We start from the raw sequence: 18,637 nt of genomic DNA on the forward strand, positions 1-18,637 counted from the left end.
TAAAACAAAAAATAAAAATAAAAAAAATAAAAAACTAACAAAAAGAGTCAAATAAATTAGTATAAGTACAATAGAACAAAATCTGGAAAAAATAAAATAAAAAAATCACCCCCCAACTCCCACCCCCCACCCCCGCCCCGACGACAGCAGATCACACTAGCCATTTGATGGGCTCCATCCCTCTCTGGGTTCCCCAGGCTCGCTGGAAAAACCAGGTATTCAATGCCTTTCGGAAGAGTGCTAGAGTGGGGGCCATTCTAATCTCTGGAAGAATGATATTCCAGAGAGAGGGAGCCACCGTGGAGAAGGCCCTCCTTCTGGGTCCCAGCAGGTATATCTTCCTCAGGGATGGGACCCACAACATTCCCTGCCTCCTTGCTCTAATGGCTTAGGTAGATGTGACTGGCAAGAGACATTCCCTCAGATAACGACCCAAACCATGAAAGCCTTTAAAGGTGGCAACCAGCACCTTGAATTGCACCCGGAAGCAAATCGGCAACCAATGCAGCTCCTGCAGGAGAGGTGACACATGTGTATACCGGGGTCTGAACAAAACCATGCAGGCCGCTGCATTTTGTACCAACTGGAGCTTCCAGATGCTCTTCAAGCCCCATGTAGAGCTTGTTGCAGTAATCAAGACAGGAAGTGACCAGAGCATGAGTGACTGTGACTAGGGACCGCTGGTCTAGAAAAGGGCATAACTGGTGTACAACCCGCAGTTGCTCAAAGGCTCTCCTGGCCATGACCAGGAAAACCCCTAGATCACACACAGGATCTGTTTGGGGTAGTGCCACCCCATCCAAGACTAAAGGTGGTAATTCTCCCTGAGCCAACAAATCCCAAACCCAGAGCCATTTGGTCTTGCAAGGGTTTAGTTTCAACCCGTTGCTCCCCATCCAGACACTGTGAGAGAGGACACAGCAACACTTAACTCACCACAGGCCGAGACATACAGCTGAGTATCATCGGCATATTGGTGATACCACAGTCCATGGTGATGGATGATCTCACCCAGTGGCTTCATGTAAATGATGAACAGGAGCAGAAAGAGTACCGAGCCCTGCGGAACCTCGTAAAACAGTGGGCAAGGGCTGGATCTCTCCCCTCCTATCAACACAGACGAAGGAACTGAATCAAGACAGTACATCCCCCGAAGTCACCCCAGGAGAATGGTACCATGATCAATGGTATCAAAAGCCGCTGAGAAATCAAGTAGAGCAAGGATGGATGCATTACACCCATACCGCTCCCACCAGAGATCATCCAAAAGTGCAACCAATGCAGTTTCTGTCCCAAATCCAGGCTTGAATCCTGACTGGTAGGGATTGAAATAATCTGTTTCATCCAGAAACCTCTGAAGCTGCTGCGCGACCACCTTCTCAGCAACCTTCCCCAAAAAGGGAAGATTGGAGACAGGTCAGAAATTACCCAACCGGGTAGAGTCCAGCGATGGTTTCTTAAGAAGAGGGCAGACCACTCCTTAAAGTGCTGGGGCACCATCCCCTCCTGTAGAGAAGCATTAATCACCGCCAGAGTCCACCCGCCTGTCACCTCCTGAGAAGCTTTCACAAGCCAGGAGGGACATGGGTCTAAAATACAGGTGCTCGCGCGCATCCTCCCTAGGATCCTGTCCACTTCCTCAGGAGCAACAGGGTCAAACAGTTCCCAGATAACAGGGCAAGAACCTGCCTCAGAAGCTTCCACCGGACCAGCAATTATAACTACAATTGACACCAACTTTTCTGTTGTTAAGAGAGACATTTCTTAAGTGAGTTTTGGCCCATTTTACGATTTTTCTTGTCACTGTTAAGTGAATCACTGCAGTTAATAAGCTAATAACTTAACCAGTTAAGTGAATCTGGATTTCCCCATTGACTTTGCTTGTCAGAAGGTCGCAAATGGGAATCACATGACTCTGGGATACAGCAATGGTCATAAGTATGAACCACTTGCCAAGCACCTGAATTTTTATCATGCGATTGTGGGGATGCTGCAAAGGTTGTAAGTGTGAAAAATGGTCAAGTCACTTTTTTCAGTGCTGTTGTAACTTTGAATGGTCACTAAATGAACTGTTGTAATTCAAGGACTATATGTATAAGCCTAATAAACAGGGACAGTGGGAATCTGCCATAGCCATTTTTACAATCCCCCCAACTTTCAAAAGCCTAAAATCTCACAAAGATTCTGAGATTCTTATTTGTTCCCCAAGGATTTACATTGGTTTACAAATAACAATATATCCATGGTCAAATGACACATAAAACCTATAAGTTAGGTTAAGGGAAGAAATATGATTATTTTTGGATTACCTCATGAGCTCCATAACCAAACTGGATCTAGAATCTGAGTCTCTGCATCTAAACCCAACCCCTCATTATTATATCATCCTGGCTTCAGCTTTCCTTCCTTCCTTCCTTCCTTCCTTCCTTCCTTCCTTCCTTCCTTCCTTCCTTCCTTCCTTCCTTCCTTCCTTCCTTCCTCCTTTCTTTCTTCTCAAAGATTCTCTAACACCCAAGACATAACCATTAAAGTCAGGGATGGGATTAAATTTTTTTAACAAATGGTTCTGTGGGCATGGCTTAGTTGGTGGGTGTGGCTTGGTGGTCATGTGACTGGGTGGGCGTGGCCAACTCGACATCACTCATATCAAGGGGCGCTTCTCCTCGCCTGGCTTCTCATGACTGTGGGGATGCTGCAACAGTCGTAAGTGTGAAAAATGGTCATAAGTCATTTTTTTCAGTGCCATTGTAACTTTGAATGGTCACTCCACACAAGCAAAGTACCAGCAAAGGAGGGGAAAAAAATCCAGAGAAGTTTCTGAGATAGAAAGTTTAGTCCTGCCAAGAATGTAATAAGGGTTAACAGAGAGGCAGTTTCTGTAAGCAACACCAGAATCTTTCCTTCCTGCCTTGCTTACAGGATTAGGCCAGTAATTTCCTCTAACAACTGGTTCTCTGAACTGCTTAGAATGTTAACAACTGATTCTAGTGAATAGGTGCAAACCTGTAGAATCCCACCCCTGATTAAAGTGCTTTGGTTAGATACACAGATAATCTCATCTCTTGAAACAAGAAAGAGTAATCTTTCTAACATTATCAGTCAGGCCTTCCTTCTCATGACTGTGGGGATGCATTTTAGCTACTTGTAATTGTTTATAGGAAAACTGAAAGAATGTATAACTTTCACCTGGAAAGCTAAATAAGGTGTGTGCCACTGTATTGCTTTTGCTCCTTAAATACAAACACTAATATTCAATGTAGCAATCTATAGTATAAAAAAACCAAAACTATCTGACAGCACATTTTCAGACTAACAAATATTATTAAAAAGCATAAATGCTTGTGAGCTGTAGTTAACTTCATCCAATGTGGGAAGCTCACTGCAGCTCTTGAAAGCTTACTATATAAATGCGCAGGATGCACTGTTTGGCATTCAAATTAGGGGAAATGTTAGTTAATATTTCCATATCAGAATTTACAAACTGCATTAAAGTTAAAGAATGGACAAAACACAAACATTTGCCTCAGAAAGGTTTTTTTTTTATGGGGAGGGGAACCATGCTTATCATCAGAAGCAGCATGCATACTTGATCTTTTGTGATCTATGGTCATTCCTGGTGTACAGTTCTGATGTTTTAACATTTGTGTGGAGAACAGATCATATGTTAGATCAAATTATGCAGAAATATTGAACATCCAAAAGGTTCAAAACTTTTAAACAGCAATGTATGTTGTAATAGCTTTGGGATTGTTGTTGTTTTACCATTATAGGATCTGTTTAGGGAATTTATTTTCAAAAATAAAGAGCAATTTGAAATAATTGAAAGAGTGCCCTGTGCCATTTAAGTTTAAAGTAAAGTTGAGCAACTCTAGTCTATAGTTTATATGCAGTGTTCAGGAACTTTGGGGAGGGCCATCAGTGGGACCCCCAAAAAAACTCAACACAAAAGAAAAAGACTTGGTGGCACAATTCTCATTTTAAAAGCCCTAGCAATTCCTTAATGCTACCTGCAAAATTTGAGATAATGAACTGATGATTTATTCTTACTTGCATTGTGGGTTTCATAAGCTTATCATCATGCTCTTGGAAGCTGAATTTTAGCTGAAGAAGCCTGGCCTGCCTCTTCTTTTACAGTTTGTATGTTCAGCCTGCACTTTATGTTTACTTGCCTGAAGTTAATCACTACACAGTCTGTTGAACAATCACGCTTAAGAATTGTGCCTTAAGCAATTAACATTCATTCTAGTAGTAAAGTCAGAATGGTGACTGTCAACAGAATTGAACCCAAATTCTCTGCAGTGCCTTCCTCGTTTAGAATATCATTCTCTTGGAAATAAGGTTAGCCCCCCCCCCCCTCCATCTTTGCTGCTTTTCTGGAAGGCCCCAAAGACATGGTTCAGGAGGCCTGGGGACCCCAACAGTGGTGGTATTCAGCAAGTTTTGACCAGTTCTGGAGAACCAGTAGTGGAAATTTTGAGTTGTTCAGAGAACCAGCAAATCCCACCTCTGAGATTTTACAGTATCCTTTCCCTGCCACACCCACCAAGCCACGCCCACAGAACCGGTAGTAAAAAAAAAAATTGAATCCCACCTCTGGACCCAGGTTGGTACAGAGATGAGCCTGTGGCTTACTTGGCAACTTTAAGACTTGTGGACTTCAACTCCCAGAATTCCCGTAATCACATGATCAAAATTGGGATGCTTGGCAAGTGACCAGGGGTGGTCACTTTGCACCTATTCACTAGAACCAGTTGTTAACATTGTAAGCAGTTTGGAGAACCAGTTGTTAGAAGAAATTATTGGCCTAATCCTATAAGGAAGGCAGGAAGGAAACATTCTGGTATTTCTTACAGAAATTGCTTCTTCGTTAACCCTTATTACATTCTTGGCAGGACTAGACTTCCTGTTTCTGGAACTTCTCTGGAGTTTTTTCCCCCTCCTTTGCTGGTATTTTGCTTGTGTGGAATGACCATTTAAAGTTACAATGGCACTGAAAAAAGTGACTTATGACCTTTTCTCACACTTACTACTGTTGCAGCATCCCCACAGTCATGAGAAGCCAGGTGAGGAGATGGTGCCTCGATGTGAGCGATATTGAGTTGGCCATGCCCAGCCAATAACATGACCACCAAGCCACGTCCACCCAGTCACATGACCACCAACCCATGCCCACCAACTAAGCCACTCCCACATAACTGGTTGTTTAAAAAACTGAATCTCACCCCTGCAAGGGACTCATGTTTATGACAGTTGCAGTGTCTCAGGATCATTTGATCCCCTTTGGTGACCTCCTTGCAAGCAAAATCAATGGGGAAGTCAGATTCACTTCACAACTGTGTTACTAACTTAACAACTGCAGTGATTTGTTTTACAACTGTGGCACGAAAGGTCGTAAAATGGGAGAAAAAAATCACTTAATGAATGCTTCACTTAGCAAGAAAAATTTTGGGCTCAATTGTGGTCGTAAGTCATAGACTATCTGCAATGGTAGGCAGGATCCGAGGTCTTGATCCAGATCTTTTAGAGTCTGGATACCCAAGCAAGACTCAACCCAAGCAAGACAAAGTAGCTATTTATTTTATAAAAGCTTATTGGTTCTGGGGTTGTACCAACGTTGGTTTTTCAGCGGGTTCCACATTCCTATGGATAGTAGGCCCATAATTTTTGGAGTCCAGAGCTCTCACAGCTGCTCTCAAAAAGGATCTGGATCTGGAGTCCATGGCCTGGAAGGTATTTGCCCAGCTCCATCCAATGCACAGTTGATGGCCTTCTTTCCATAGAAGACGTACTGCACTGCCGATGATCACCCATATGCCTGGATTTACTGTAATTTGCTTTTACATAAAGCTGCTCTCGATGACCACCCAGAAACTCCAGCTGGGGTAAAATAGCATGGCCCTGGTGCTTACTGGACAACTTCATTATTGCCATGTAACACCACTCCTGTGGGGATCACATTGGCTAGCATTGGCTTTCTGACTGTAATTCAGGGTGCGGGTTATCACCTATAAAGCCCTTTATGGCTCAGGGATTTGGGATCTATAACACTGCTTAACCCACTCATTCTGAGTAAACAAGAGTGCCTGTGGAGGATCCCCACCTATTGAGACGTATGATGGGAGAAGGGGGAGGCATATTTTGTGGGAGCTATTCTGAAATGGCTTGTGCTCTGAAGCAAGAGTGCTCCCCATTTTTGCAGCCTCCCTGAAAAGTTGTAAAAACTTGGCTCAGAAACCTGTTTGTTCCGCATACTAGATCCACACACAAGATTATTATAAGGGCATTATGTATTTTGACAGTTTTGTATTTTATTTTGCATCAGTTATGTTGCTGTGTTCTTGAAAACCTATTTGAGTAGTTAGAGATTGGGGGCTTCAGAAATCTGATAAATAAACGAGAAACATGAGAGGGAGGGAAGGAAGGAGAGAGGAGAGGGAGGGAGAGAAGAAATACTTAGTTGTTGTCTCATGTTTAATAGTTTCAATTTGTAATCTTCCTTCCACTCAAACAACCACCAGACAGAAAAAGTAATATGAATCACTAAGCTACTTATAGGCAATAATTAAAATAGGCTTAATAGGCAGCAATAATTAAAATAAACATTAATAGATTTAAAAGGCCAAGCTGAAGAGGGAAGTTTTAACTCCTTTGATAACGGTGAAAAAATTAAGACTAAGCAGAAAGAGTCTGTATGTAGTTGAACCATGGAGTCCTTGGTGTTCTTTAAGCTTGGCTGTTTGCCAGCAGACATTTCGTTACCCAATTAGGAAACATTATCAGTGCTTTTGCTTGCAGACAATGCATTGATGATGTTACTTAGTTGGGCAATGAAATGTCTACAAGCCAACAATAAGCTCAAGAGACCACCAAGGGAATGACCACCATCTTTCATTGCTTAGGAACCTCACAGAAAGTTAGGAAAAAGCGATTAAAAATAAAATGCTAGACGAGAGCATGAAATGCATCCTTAGCTTAACTTGGTAGAATATATTCAGCATTACAGGTAGTCCTTCACTTATAACCACAATAGAGCCCAAAATTTCTGTGGCTAAGCAAGACATTTGTTAAGTGAGTTTTGCCCTGTTTAAAGACCTTTTTGCCACAGTTGCTAGGTGAATCACTGCAGTTGTTAAGTTAGTTAACAAGGTTGTTAAGTGAGCGTGGTTTTCTCACTGACTTAGCTTGCCAGAAGGTTGCAAAAGGGGTTCACAGTGCAATAGTTATAAATATGAATCAGTTGCCAAGCATCTGAATTTTGATCATAAAACCATGGGGATGCTACAGTGGTCGTGTGACAAATGGTCATAAGTCATTTTTCTCAGTGACGTAACTTTGGTCACTGACCAAATTATTGGAAGTCGAGAACTATCTGTATAGTGCAGCTTTCATTTTTAAACTATTTACTAAAATTTTAAACCTGATTCATTTCCATATAGCCAAGGAAGTGTAATATTAATTTTGCTATTTATTTAAGAAAATTTATATGGCTGCCCCACACGCTCTCGGAGACTCTGGGTGGCTTACAAAAATAAAGTTAGGCTCTTCTGTGTCCAATAATCATATGTGTAATGGAGGGGAAATGCATTTTGGGGGGACAAGGCAAATTGGCAATTGAATTTCATTCAGTTTCCTCTTAATATGACATTTAAAAACTGGCATTTAAAATAATGAACCTATAGTTCAAGTAGTTCCTTGCCCAAGGGAAAGAAATAACCTAGGACTTGGAACACATGTGTGTTTATGAAGGTAGGAATGGATCTTGCAATGCAGAAAATTCCCTTCAGTTTTATCTTATCTTGTAGTCTTTACTGAATACATCAAAGGAAATTGAGTGTTACCTCATCGGCATGGCTGGAGGACAGGAAAACCTTCTAGAACAGAATTTTTAAGACAATTGCCACATGTTACTCAACTGCATCATTTACTGACTAATCCATTGTGGATATTCCAGACTTCCTTTGAATTGTGAGGTCATACAATAGCAATAGCATTTAGACTTAGATACCATCTCATAGTGCTTTACACAGTATTCTCTGCCCCCAACAATCTGGGTCCTCATTTTACAGACCTCAGAAGGATGGAAGGCTGAGTCAATCTTGAGCACTGTCAGGATCGAAATCCAGGCTATGGGCAGAGTTTGCCTGCAATCCTGCACTTTAACCCCTGCACTAGAAAGGTAGGTTTACAGGCTAGAAGAGTCATTGGTTTGGTAAATTGGATAAATAAATGTTAGTCTGTGGCAACAATCTTCCATACAAACCTGCTCTAGAAAGAAATCTTATGGAATCATTGCCTTTCAAAGTCTAAACAAATAGTTATTGTAAAGAGGCAAATATATGAGCATTGCAACAATTGTACTTGAAATTATCCAGCAAAGATAAAACATCTGAGACCCCAGAGAGAGGAGAGATAAGGTACAATCATTACATTACAGGGACATCATTTGCAGACACGGTATCAATATGCTGGATAGTTCTTTAGAACCTGAGCAACAAATGCATAAATCAAAATAAATACAAAATTATAAGCATGTTTGATTGATTTGCAAAATATGTTCCAATCATAAAATCCAACTTTTACTGGCAAAATGTTTTTAAAAGGTTAAATAATGTGTTATCGATTCAAGGAAGTCAGGTGACACGTTTTATATTTTATTTCTATTAAAATGTTACACACTACAGCTAAAGTTTTTACACATAATTCTTAAAGGTTTGTTTGTTTTTTTACCATTTTATGATTACAAAAATCCACTACATATTTATCCAGTGTTTAAAAAGGCAAAATTGGAATACATAAATATACATTTAAGTATAAATACAGTAAGAAAATAAACAGATGTATGTGTTTAATAAATTAATCATAAATAGAGCATTGACAATGAAGTGCTTGTTGAAGAAAATGTTTTCTTCTGATTTCTGTACAACCATATTATATACAAGAACTTTTTAAAAAGAATAATGTCCCAAACTTTTTCCAAAATGTAATTATTAAAATCTTAACTTGTAAAATGCCATACAGAAGGTTCCCAATCATCCAGGACCACAGTTGTTCCAAAAGTCTCGTTTGAAAGACACTGTTTGAAAGGCAACTGGTCTTTTCTTGGTTTTTTTTTTCCTTGAAAACATTTTGCTTCTCATTGAAGCTTCTTCAGTTCTGAAGAAGGTTCTTGGATGAGAGGCAAAACATTGCCATTTGAACACCACCTCTGGGAACTGTTGCTAACTTTAATGTAGATTACATTGCATCACTTTCAGTAGGAATTTAAAACAGCCTGGAGCTGTTTTAAAGCATCAGCTATATGAAATGGCAGCTTTTATCTAATTGGCCTGCCTTCTTTCATATGGAGCTACTGAGATGAATCATGCCGTGTCTGAGAACTCTGGTAATTTCAGTCATAGCACAACAGGAAAGTAACTGATGGGAGAAAAAGTAGTCATCTATATTTATTGAGAATTAACGTTACTTTCATTGAAAAAAATAATTATGTGGTAGAAAGTCTGGACAAAATTATCCGATCTGTAAGTGAATGATTAAAACTGAATATAGATTTTTGGCATGCCTAAACAAGCACATATTTTAGTTTTAAAACATTGTTGAGTAAGCAAAATAGACATTTGTTGTCAGTCTACAGAGAAATCAGAAGGATTTAGCTGCATCACTTTTTCCTTGCTTTCCCAGATAGCAGCCTAACCCATTTTGTTTTTTCAAAAAATTAGCTCTTCACACAGTTGCAATTCTTCCTGAGCAAACTCACATCACTGGAAAGTCTTTATACCAGGGGTGTCAAACTCGCAGCCCATGGGTCAGATGGGTCGCGCTGGCCATGCCCACCCCCATTATAGTGAAGGGGGAAAAAGTTGCAATATGTCATGTGACGGGTCATCGTGAGTTTGACACCCCTGCTGTATACCATTTAGCAGCAAATATTGTCTTGCTAATAAAACATGACAGTGTTATTATTTAATTTCTCCTATTAGTTGAAGTTTATATTACCTTATTAATTATATTACCTTTTAATTACCCTCCAATAGCCAATCTCCTTAAAAATAAAGCGGAAGTCTGCAAAACATAGTGAGATCTAGCATGTATCAAAAATGTATAACTCCCTTTTGTTTACTTAGTTGTAGCTAATTTATTTCTAAAACTATTCTGTTTAAATACATTGAAAGAACAGGAATTATCCATTCTTTAAGGGAAAAGCAGTTATTGAGACTCAGAGGTAATCAGAAGTAATGAAGCGGTAGTTTTTATGGGTTTGTCTTTCCAAAAATCTTCCAAAGCAAAAGAAATTCTGCAGGCTTTGAATCTTTCTCATTCCTAAATAAAACATTTAGAAGGAACTTTTCTAGCTATTTTACAGATGAGAGAAAAAGAGGGTGAATGAGTATAGCTTTCCTGGAATTAGTATTGCTTTACGAAGGTGGTATCATATGTACACATTATGTTTTAAGTTATCACTTCAACAAATACAGTCCTAACCTCTTGATAACATCTCTATAAAATCTAATTAACGAAACAGATGTTATTAACCAAAACTAGGACTTTGTACTAAGGATACTTCAGAAGTGATACCAAAGGGATCCATGCTGTCAGTTTCAACTGGTTGATGAAAAATACCAGATTCCAAATTTTGCCTGGTATCACTATATTCTCCAAAATCTGTAGTTTCCACTGGCACAGTGTTCATCATAGGTAGGAAATGAGACAATGGAAGAAAGTCTTTTCCTTTGTATTGTTGTCTTTGCCTGGCATTACTTAAAGACACCAAGATTCCATATTTCTTTGACTTGTAGATGTTATAGCCATCTGGACGTATCTCCTCTTCAAATGAGCAATTCTCTGTGGTATATATAAGCTGAAAAGAAAAAAAAAGTAAACATTACTACATACTGCATGAGTTTATAAGTCTCTTAAATGGCAGATGAAGCAACATTGTTTGTCCAAATAATCAGCGGAATTGTCTATTTGGCTACAAGATAATTAAATATGATATTCCTTAGAGAGATTAAATTGGATTTCTTATTTCACAGAGGTAAAATAATCTTAAGGGAATCTCAAGAAGAAACAGGAAGTATTTATAAATTAGATTATAAGAAGTATTTATAACTAAGTATGTAAGTATTTATAACTCTGTAACAAGTTACTAAGGAATGGCGATCAATTTTACAAGGTTCATTTTTATTTTTACAATTTTATTTGATTGGAAGGAAATAAATAGTTTTAATTCCTGTTTGCTCATCAAGCAATTTATTGCTCATGAGTTGTTTTCACTATGCATAAAAAATAAAGGAATTATCATAGTTTGAACTGAATGCTTTTGTAGGTAATAATATATGCTGTGGAAAACAGTGAAGAAAGTTTCATAGTAAAAGACTGGGGCATGATAAAAATGTTGTCATGCAAGACTTAATTATGGGTTAAAGCACTGAATGAGTTTCTTTTTTTAACCATCTAATGGGGCAAATAAGCAGTGTCAATCTGACTTATTTATGTCCTTTCAGTATCTCAGTTTGGCATCTGCTTAGATCAGGTAACCTGAAGATATTTTGAGCTTCAGTTCTCAATAGTTTTAGCAACATGGCTAATGGTAAACAATTGTTAGAATTGTAGCCAAAACAATGTGGTGCGTACCAGTTTGTCTACCCTTGCCCTAGATTGTAAGGTGGATTTCTAAATTCTATAAAAACACAGATGCAAAAATTTGAATTATGCGAATAATGGAATGAAGACTGTTATAAAGGCTATTCCAGGGATATTAACGTAACACTCTAGTGCGGAATTAAACCTGGAAATCTTAGCTGCAGCCTTCAAAGTTGACAAAAATCATTAGCAAAATTAATTTGTAATGTAACAGAAAGAGAAAACTATTAAATACAATGATTGGAATTAGTTGTATCAATTACATTTCATTTGTATTAGCTATAAATGAAATAATACAAATGATTTTGGCAAAATTGCCCTGGCGTACTCAGATTAGCAGCAAACCTTGCCCCACTAAAATTGCCAACTGTTTTCGATGATGCCAAAGCAACCTTTGCACAATAGTGCCATCCAGCCATTTTTACAGTTGGTAAAAGGTCTATTTCTCAATACATACCCCAACCTAACAAAAATAAAAGTAGTCCTCCATTTACAACAGTTTGTTTAGTGATGGTTCGAAGTTACAATGGCACAGAAAAAGTGACATGCCCATTTTTCACACTTTGTTCTGATCCAAACCTGGTTCCAAGAGAGAAAACACAAGACAAAGGCAGCAGTATAACCTGTTTATGTTTAAGCTAAGAATCCTGTTTCTTCACAAATAAAAGGCTGCCTCCGACTAATTAACTCTGACAAGAAAGAGCCTTACCAAGTTTTTTCAAGTCTGCCAAAAAACAACAGATAATAGTTTACCAGAGTTTTCAAATACCAACTGTAATGTCCACGAGGCTGAGTTCAAAACGTCTTTGCCTTCTGCAAAGTATGTTCGTATGCTCCTCATCCCTGCTGCCAGACCCCACAATCTCTGAAGGCAGCAGTCCACTCCCTAATGGTCCTGGCCCTTCATCTGAGTCCTCACTCTCCTCAGCCATCCACAACTGCTGCCGGCTAACCACAACACACTTATGACTATTGCTGCACGCCCCTGGTCATGTGATCAAAATTCAAATGCTAGGGAACTGACTCATTTATGATGGTTGCAGTGTCCTAGGATCATGTGATCATGTTTTGTGGCCTTCTGACAAGCAAAGTTAAAGGGGAAGCCAGATTCCCTTAACAATCACGTTCTTAACACCTGCAGAGATTCACTTAATGCCTGTGGCATTAAGAAGCTTAAATTACAATGCCTCACAACAGAAATTTTAGGTTCAATTTGATGGGAAGTCAAGGGCTACCTGTTTAAGTTGTTGAGGGAAAGGGTTTGCCTTGTAAGAAATGTATGTTTTATGTATGTATTTTCATTTGGTAGGAACCACAGTGCCTTCCCACGAGGAAATTCCCACAGACTCTGTCAAATAACAGGCTTCAAAAATCTGAGCAATCATTAGAAAGTTGGAAAGGTCTTTATAAAACTCTCTTTCCTGCCATTGCATGCTCATCCATGCTTTTCCAATCCATATCTGATAGCCCTAATTGAACTTTCAGTTTCCAGCAGGATATCCAGTAATTTGGAGAATTAGTTCTCCAAATTACTGGATATCCTGCTGGAAACTGAAACCCAGGATATCTGGAGAACACCAAACTGGGGAAAGCTGGAATGAAACTTGTTTGGTGATGTAATGGAATAAATATTCGCTATTTTGTATATTAAGAGCAACAGAAAGAAAGGTGTTCATTCTTAATTCAAAAATGTTAATGCTGTGAAGAATGTGGCCATCATTTCAGAAAGTTTTAGTCTCTTTGTGCCACTGTTGTTTTTCCCAAAACTCTGGTGTTACTCTGGTTCAGTCATTAGAGGTAACTGAACTCTTGGTCAATAAAAAAGTATTGCTGATTACGTAGAATGCTTCAACGATAAGAGGAATTGTGTTCTTGCACAAGTTCTTTCTCAGTCAAGCATCTGCACCATTCGTTTATCTGGCATACAAAACAGACTGAAAATCCCATCACCCATCACTTATTGCTGAATATTTTATAGCAGAATTCCTTCAGAGAGACAAATAGGCTTCAAATACAGGTCCTTGCTTCTTCACCAATAGATTGGGCAGTCAGTCATTTGGAAAACATGTTTTTACTCTTTGTCAAGATTAGCAACGGCATGAAATGTGAAGTTGCCGTCATGGCCGTCACTTAATAGCACAACTTTGAAAATCAGCACCATTTTGAATATGGTAGGAATTGAGCAGGAAGTATGCAAAAATAGTAGTGCATGCCCTACAATAGGCCCCAAAGTTTAAAAGAGAGAAGAAGTACATCCAAAATTTATCCCACCAACACACCATAAACCCAGGAGGGAAAAAAAAGTAAGTTGTGCTCCAAAAGACTGGGGAAACTCTTGATTTAAAATCCTGCTTCAGCTATGGAAGATCACTGAATATTTGAGGCCTTCATTATCTTTCAGGCAGAACTACGTTGCAGGCTTGTAAAAAGAAACTGGACAAATGGGTGCTGTGTATACTGTTTTTAAGAAAGAAATATAAGCAATAAGTAAATTGTCCCAATTATTGCACCTCTGTGGTGTTATAGGCTATAGCCTGTTTTATTTTATTGATTAAAATAAAAACAAGTTCACAATCAACAGTGTAATTGAATATATTTAGTGGTATGCTTAGCAAGGTTTAGTTCTAAATAGATATAATTGCACAAAATCACACAGATAAGCAATACTTCAGGAGGATACATGCTAATCCTTATTTTAATGATGAGACAGCTTTAAACAGTATTGTTGTTTACAAGCAGAAATTACATCAGATTTGAAGCCTACTGTTTAAATCTTTAGTTACTATTGAAAAGTTAACTTTTTGCACCCTACGTATTTTCATTTTTGAAAGGAAGTGAATTTTAATGTAACAGGCTGAGCATTATGAATGGAATCAGTGATAGTAATTTTCTAAAGTTATACCTTTAAAAGCATGTAAAAAGCAATGCCTGCCTGCCTGCCTGCCTGCCTGCCTGCCTGCCTGCCTGCCTGCCTGCCTATCTATCTATCTATCTATCTATCTATCTATCTATCTATCTATCTATCTATCTATCTATCTATCTATCTATCTATCTATCTATCTCTGGGATAATATAGAAGTGTAAATGGGTAACATTTTGTTTTAAAATGAAGCAAAATGAAGAACGCCCTTCCCAGCCAAAAATATTGCTGTGTCATCAACTACACATTCAGTCTCTTAGAAGGTCATTGAAAACAACAGGATTACAAATCATTAAAAATAGGGGGTTTTCTTCTCCTGTTCAGGTTAGTTGAATGAGGGCTCTAGTTTAATGTACTGCAACTTGCTGTATACTTATTTTCCAATCTGAAATTGCATTAGGAATATTGCTTTCAATAGGACAGAATAACATTACGTTTGGGTGACCCTGAGGTTCTGGTAAGCAGTTACATTTGGGTAATTGCGGGAGCTATATAACACTGATTTGGTGTGGGGAGCATGACCATTGCTACCTATCAGTATTTCCTAGGGTATTTATTTCTTTATTTATACTTATTTATTATTAAATCTTATCTGCTACCTAATACCTACTATATTCTTGGCATAGAGAAAACATTAAAAAAGACCCAAAGTACTTAAAGTTTAACATTTAAGTGCTCCATTCATTAGCAATTATAAAAGATTTTTTTTTTCAATCTATAACACTGGCCATTTCAACTTTTTAAAATCTAAAAGGAGTTCCACATCTACAGCTAGTCTACTGTTCTGCTGCTCAGCTACTATGTAGCACATTACCGATGCCCAAAAGGTTGAAGTAGCCAGAGACAACAAGCATTCTGGAAAATTCACAAACACCCTGCCAGCTTCTGTCCCTTTCTTCTCCGTTTGTTCTTATTTATCCTGCTTGCTAGATTGCAATGCTTCCCTTTCTGCAGGCTTGCTTTTTTAAAAAAAATAAAAAATCAGGGTGCCACACTTTGCTGCAAAAATCCAGATGACCAGCAGATGGGAGTCAATAGTTAGCTTTCTGCCCTTTGGATTCTGCTGTAATACCAACTCTTATCTAGCTCCTATAAACTATGTTTGCTACCAACACAATGCAACGGGCACGCTATATTGTAAAAGGTCTCATTAATTGAGCAGAAATAGCACCTAACTTTTATTATTTTCCACCTGGCCACCTCTACAAAGAAATAATTCCCCCCTTCCAGAGTATTAAATAGAAGGTAGCTAACAGAAAGCTTTGTGAGCCCATGCCTTCTGAAATAGAAGGAAGCTACAAGCAGGGGGAGCTGACTTCATTCAATAAAGAACGCACGATTTATTTATTTTTCTGAACGTGACTGCAATGCCAGGGATGCAGAGCTGTATTTGAATGCGGGGGAACCCAGACCAAAAATCGCTAGGGAGCCAGCAAAGCTTAGTGGGTGGCCTCTAAAAAAGATTTACGCGCTTATTTCTCCGCCTCCCCTCCCTCAAAAGGTTACCGTGAGGACAGGGCGCGATAAGGATCTAACTTCTGCCTGGAGCCCCGAAAACAGGTCCCCAAAGAAACGTAAACAAATAGTAACTCTGTAGTCTTGGACGTTCTGGAATGTGGCTGAGGCCGCCTCTTAAGCTGCCAGGGTGCTGCAGGAGTAGCGCCCGAGAGCTCTTTCATCCCATTTTTCCTTCCCAAAACCCAGTGTAAATTATCAAGCGTCCTGCAAAACTTGGCGATCCTGTGTGAATGCCCCTTCCTCCTCCTCCTCCTCCTCCTCTTCTCTGAGTCTGGCGAAGCCAAATAAAACTCCTCCTTTCAACGCTACAACCTTTACTTTAAAGAGCCAGAAAAGCGCGCCCTTCCCGCCACGTTTTAAGGACCTCGGCGCAAACTTGTCCCAGGTCCCCCGCGTGGGGCGCGTCTCGCCTGGTTGCGAACGGAGAGGCAAGACAAAGCCGTTCCCGATCGGGAGGAAAGGATACGTAAGAAAAGACATATATAGCCTGTCCCCGTAGTTGTTGTTTTTTTAAGCAGCTTAGTCACTCACCAGCCCGTGCAGCCTGCCTTCCTCTTCCATACACAGGTAGCGAGAGCTGTGCACGCCCTTGATGGCCACCGTGCGAAGCGCTACTGCCCGGATCTCCAACAAACCTGCGCGGGCGGGACAAACAAACCGTTGTAGGGTTAATGTAGTCCGTGGGTGGGGAAATTGCCCTCGGGGAAAGGAAAGGGTCTCTCTCTTCCCCCCACCCTCAAATCCTTAGGAAGGATAGGATGAGCCCATGAACAAAAGCAGGGGTCTTTGTAAAGAGGGGAGAGCAATTGGGTGGATGCCCCATCCAAAGGCCTTGGACGGGGGAGCTTTGGAGGGGGAGCAGAAAAAGGCCCAAGGCCCGGGGTTATTTCAGGATCTGGGTTTTCCTCGCGCCTCCGGGAGCGCAGATTCAAAGGGCCACACACAAAAAGAAAAAGGAAAAAAAAAACCGGAAGCGAGGAAACGGCTTGGGTTAAGGTGCAGCGAGTTGAGAGGGGAGCTCCCCGAGCCAAAGCGTCCCCTTCCAAAAGTGAGGGAGGCCCCCGCGGGAAGGACCCACGTCGGAGCGTTTGACTCTACTTACTGTGTCGACTCTGAGCAGCGGCGCCGTCCACTCGGCCGTCGCCGTGGATCCTGAGGAAATAGCTGAACAGCCCATGCCGGCTGGCCGTGTAGAGGTGCCTGAACCGGATTGGGTCCCCCCAGCCGTAGTAGACGTGCGGTCCAGCATCGGCCAGAGGCACCGATTTGACGGCCGCAGCGAAGCAAAGGCCCAGCAGAGCCAGGGGCGCGGCGCGGGTTTTGCAGACCTCCATCCCCATCCTAGCAGAACGAGCGGCCGGGGATGGGTGGCGGGATTGGGGTTGGCGGGGGGTGGGAGCTTCCTCTCAAGCCGAAGGACCGTAAGCACCGCGCGCCGCGAGGTTCCTACGCTGGGGAGGGAGGTGGGGGAGAGATCCCAGCCGGAGGATGGAGGGGCTTCGGGAGCGAATGTCAGAAGCAGCGGGCGAGCCCCTTCCTTTTATAGCTCTTGCTGATCAGCCCAATCGATAAGGCGAATACCGATTCCAATACAGACCCTGAGCAAGTGCTCCAGCCAATTCCCGCCCCGTCGTATTGATCTGGATGACATCACTGCCCAGGGGACACCCTTCGGGCTTCAGCTTCGGACCTGCTCTGGGACGAGGTGGAGCTCGCATTTGCAAGGGAGTCGGGGTGGGCTTTCCAAGATCTCTTCCCTCCTTCGCTTCGCTTCGCCTCGCCTTCCCGCTCGGCTGCCTTGGATCGGTCGCGGGAGAGAGAAAAACCCACCTTCGGCAGTGGGATTCTCTTTCCGAAGCCGCTCGGGGTCACTTCCTTCCCCTACCCAGTTGCCCTCCCGATCCGTTGAAGTCCCGAGAGGTAAAGATTTAGCCACAGCCGCGAAGTCGGCTGTGCAAAGCAAAAGTGCGAGAACTTCTGGGGAGAGAGAGCGCACGAAAAGGGGGCTTTTTACGAACTAGTACACACAGAGAGACACACACACACGCGCGCGAGAGAGAAATCTCCCTCCTCCTCCCCTCCACAAAAATGAGAGCAAAGCATGTCTGGCTGGGCAGGGATTGTGTTCGGGGGGGTTTGCACACCTATATGCACCGCGGCGTTCAACCCGCACAAAACTCGACCTTCCTTTCCACCTGGGCATCTGTCGAAAGTATAGGAGTAAGGCAAGGGCGGTTACACGTTAGAGACCACACGTGTGGGGAGGAGGGAGAGCAGAACCGCGGGGCAATTAAAGGAAGTTTAAATCTGAATGCAATTGCCAAATGACCCGGAAAATCGCCTCCCCCTCCACCCATCTCCGGCCCTCTTTGTTCCCCAAGGTGCCCAAGCGCCTCGGCTGATGCAACAGCGCCTTGAATTGAGAAAAGCTGGAAAACGAAAAGCAACGTCTGCAGGCAGCCGGGGAGAGGGGCTGCTTTTTTTTTTTTTTTGAGTTTTAGAAAACAGTTGATATGAAGGCATTTTTTTTAAAAAATCCATACTTAACTATATAGTAGC

General features: G+C 41.2%; 1 protein-coding gene across 1 annotated transcript; it reads right to left on the bottom strand.

The window, feature by feature from the left end:
- Positions 1 to 8,631: 8,631 nt before the first annotated feature.
- FGF19 (fibroblast growth factor 19) lies at positions 8,632 to 18,102 on the bottom strand. Its single transcript, XM_026704559.2, has 3 exons — positions 17,181 to 18,102; positions 16,610 to 16,713; positions 8,632 to 10,855 (listed from the first exon to the last, which is right to left on the bottom strand). Exons 1-3 carry the CDS (start codon positions 17,416 to 17,418, stop codon positions 10,526 to 10,528), a joined length of 672 nt encoding a protein of 223 aa, XP_026560344.1. The 5' UTR covers positions 17,419 to 18,102; the 3' UTR covers positions 8,632 to 10,525.
- Positions 18,103 to 18,637: the final 535 nt, after the last annotated feature.

The sequence above is a fragment of the Pseudonaja textilis genome, chromosome 1 (genome assembly GCF_049901715.1).
Source record: "Pseudonaja textilis isolate UNSWEBS1 chromosome 1, rPseTex1.2, whole genome shotgun sequence".
Taxonomy (NCBI): domain Eukaryota; kingdom Metazoa; phylum Chordata; class Lepidosauria; order Squamata; family Elapidae; genus Pseudonaja; species Pseudonaja textilis.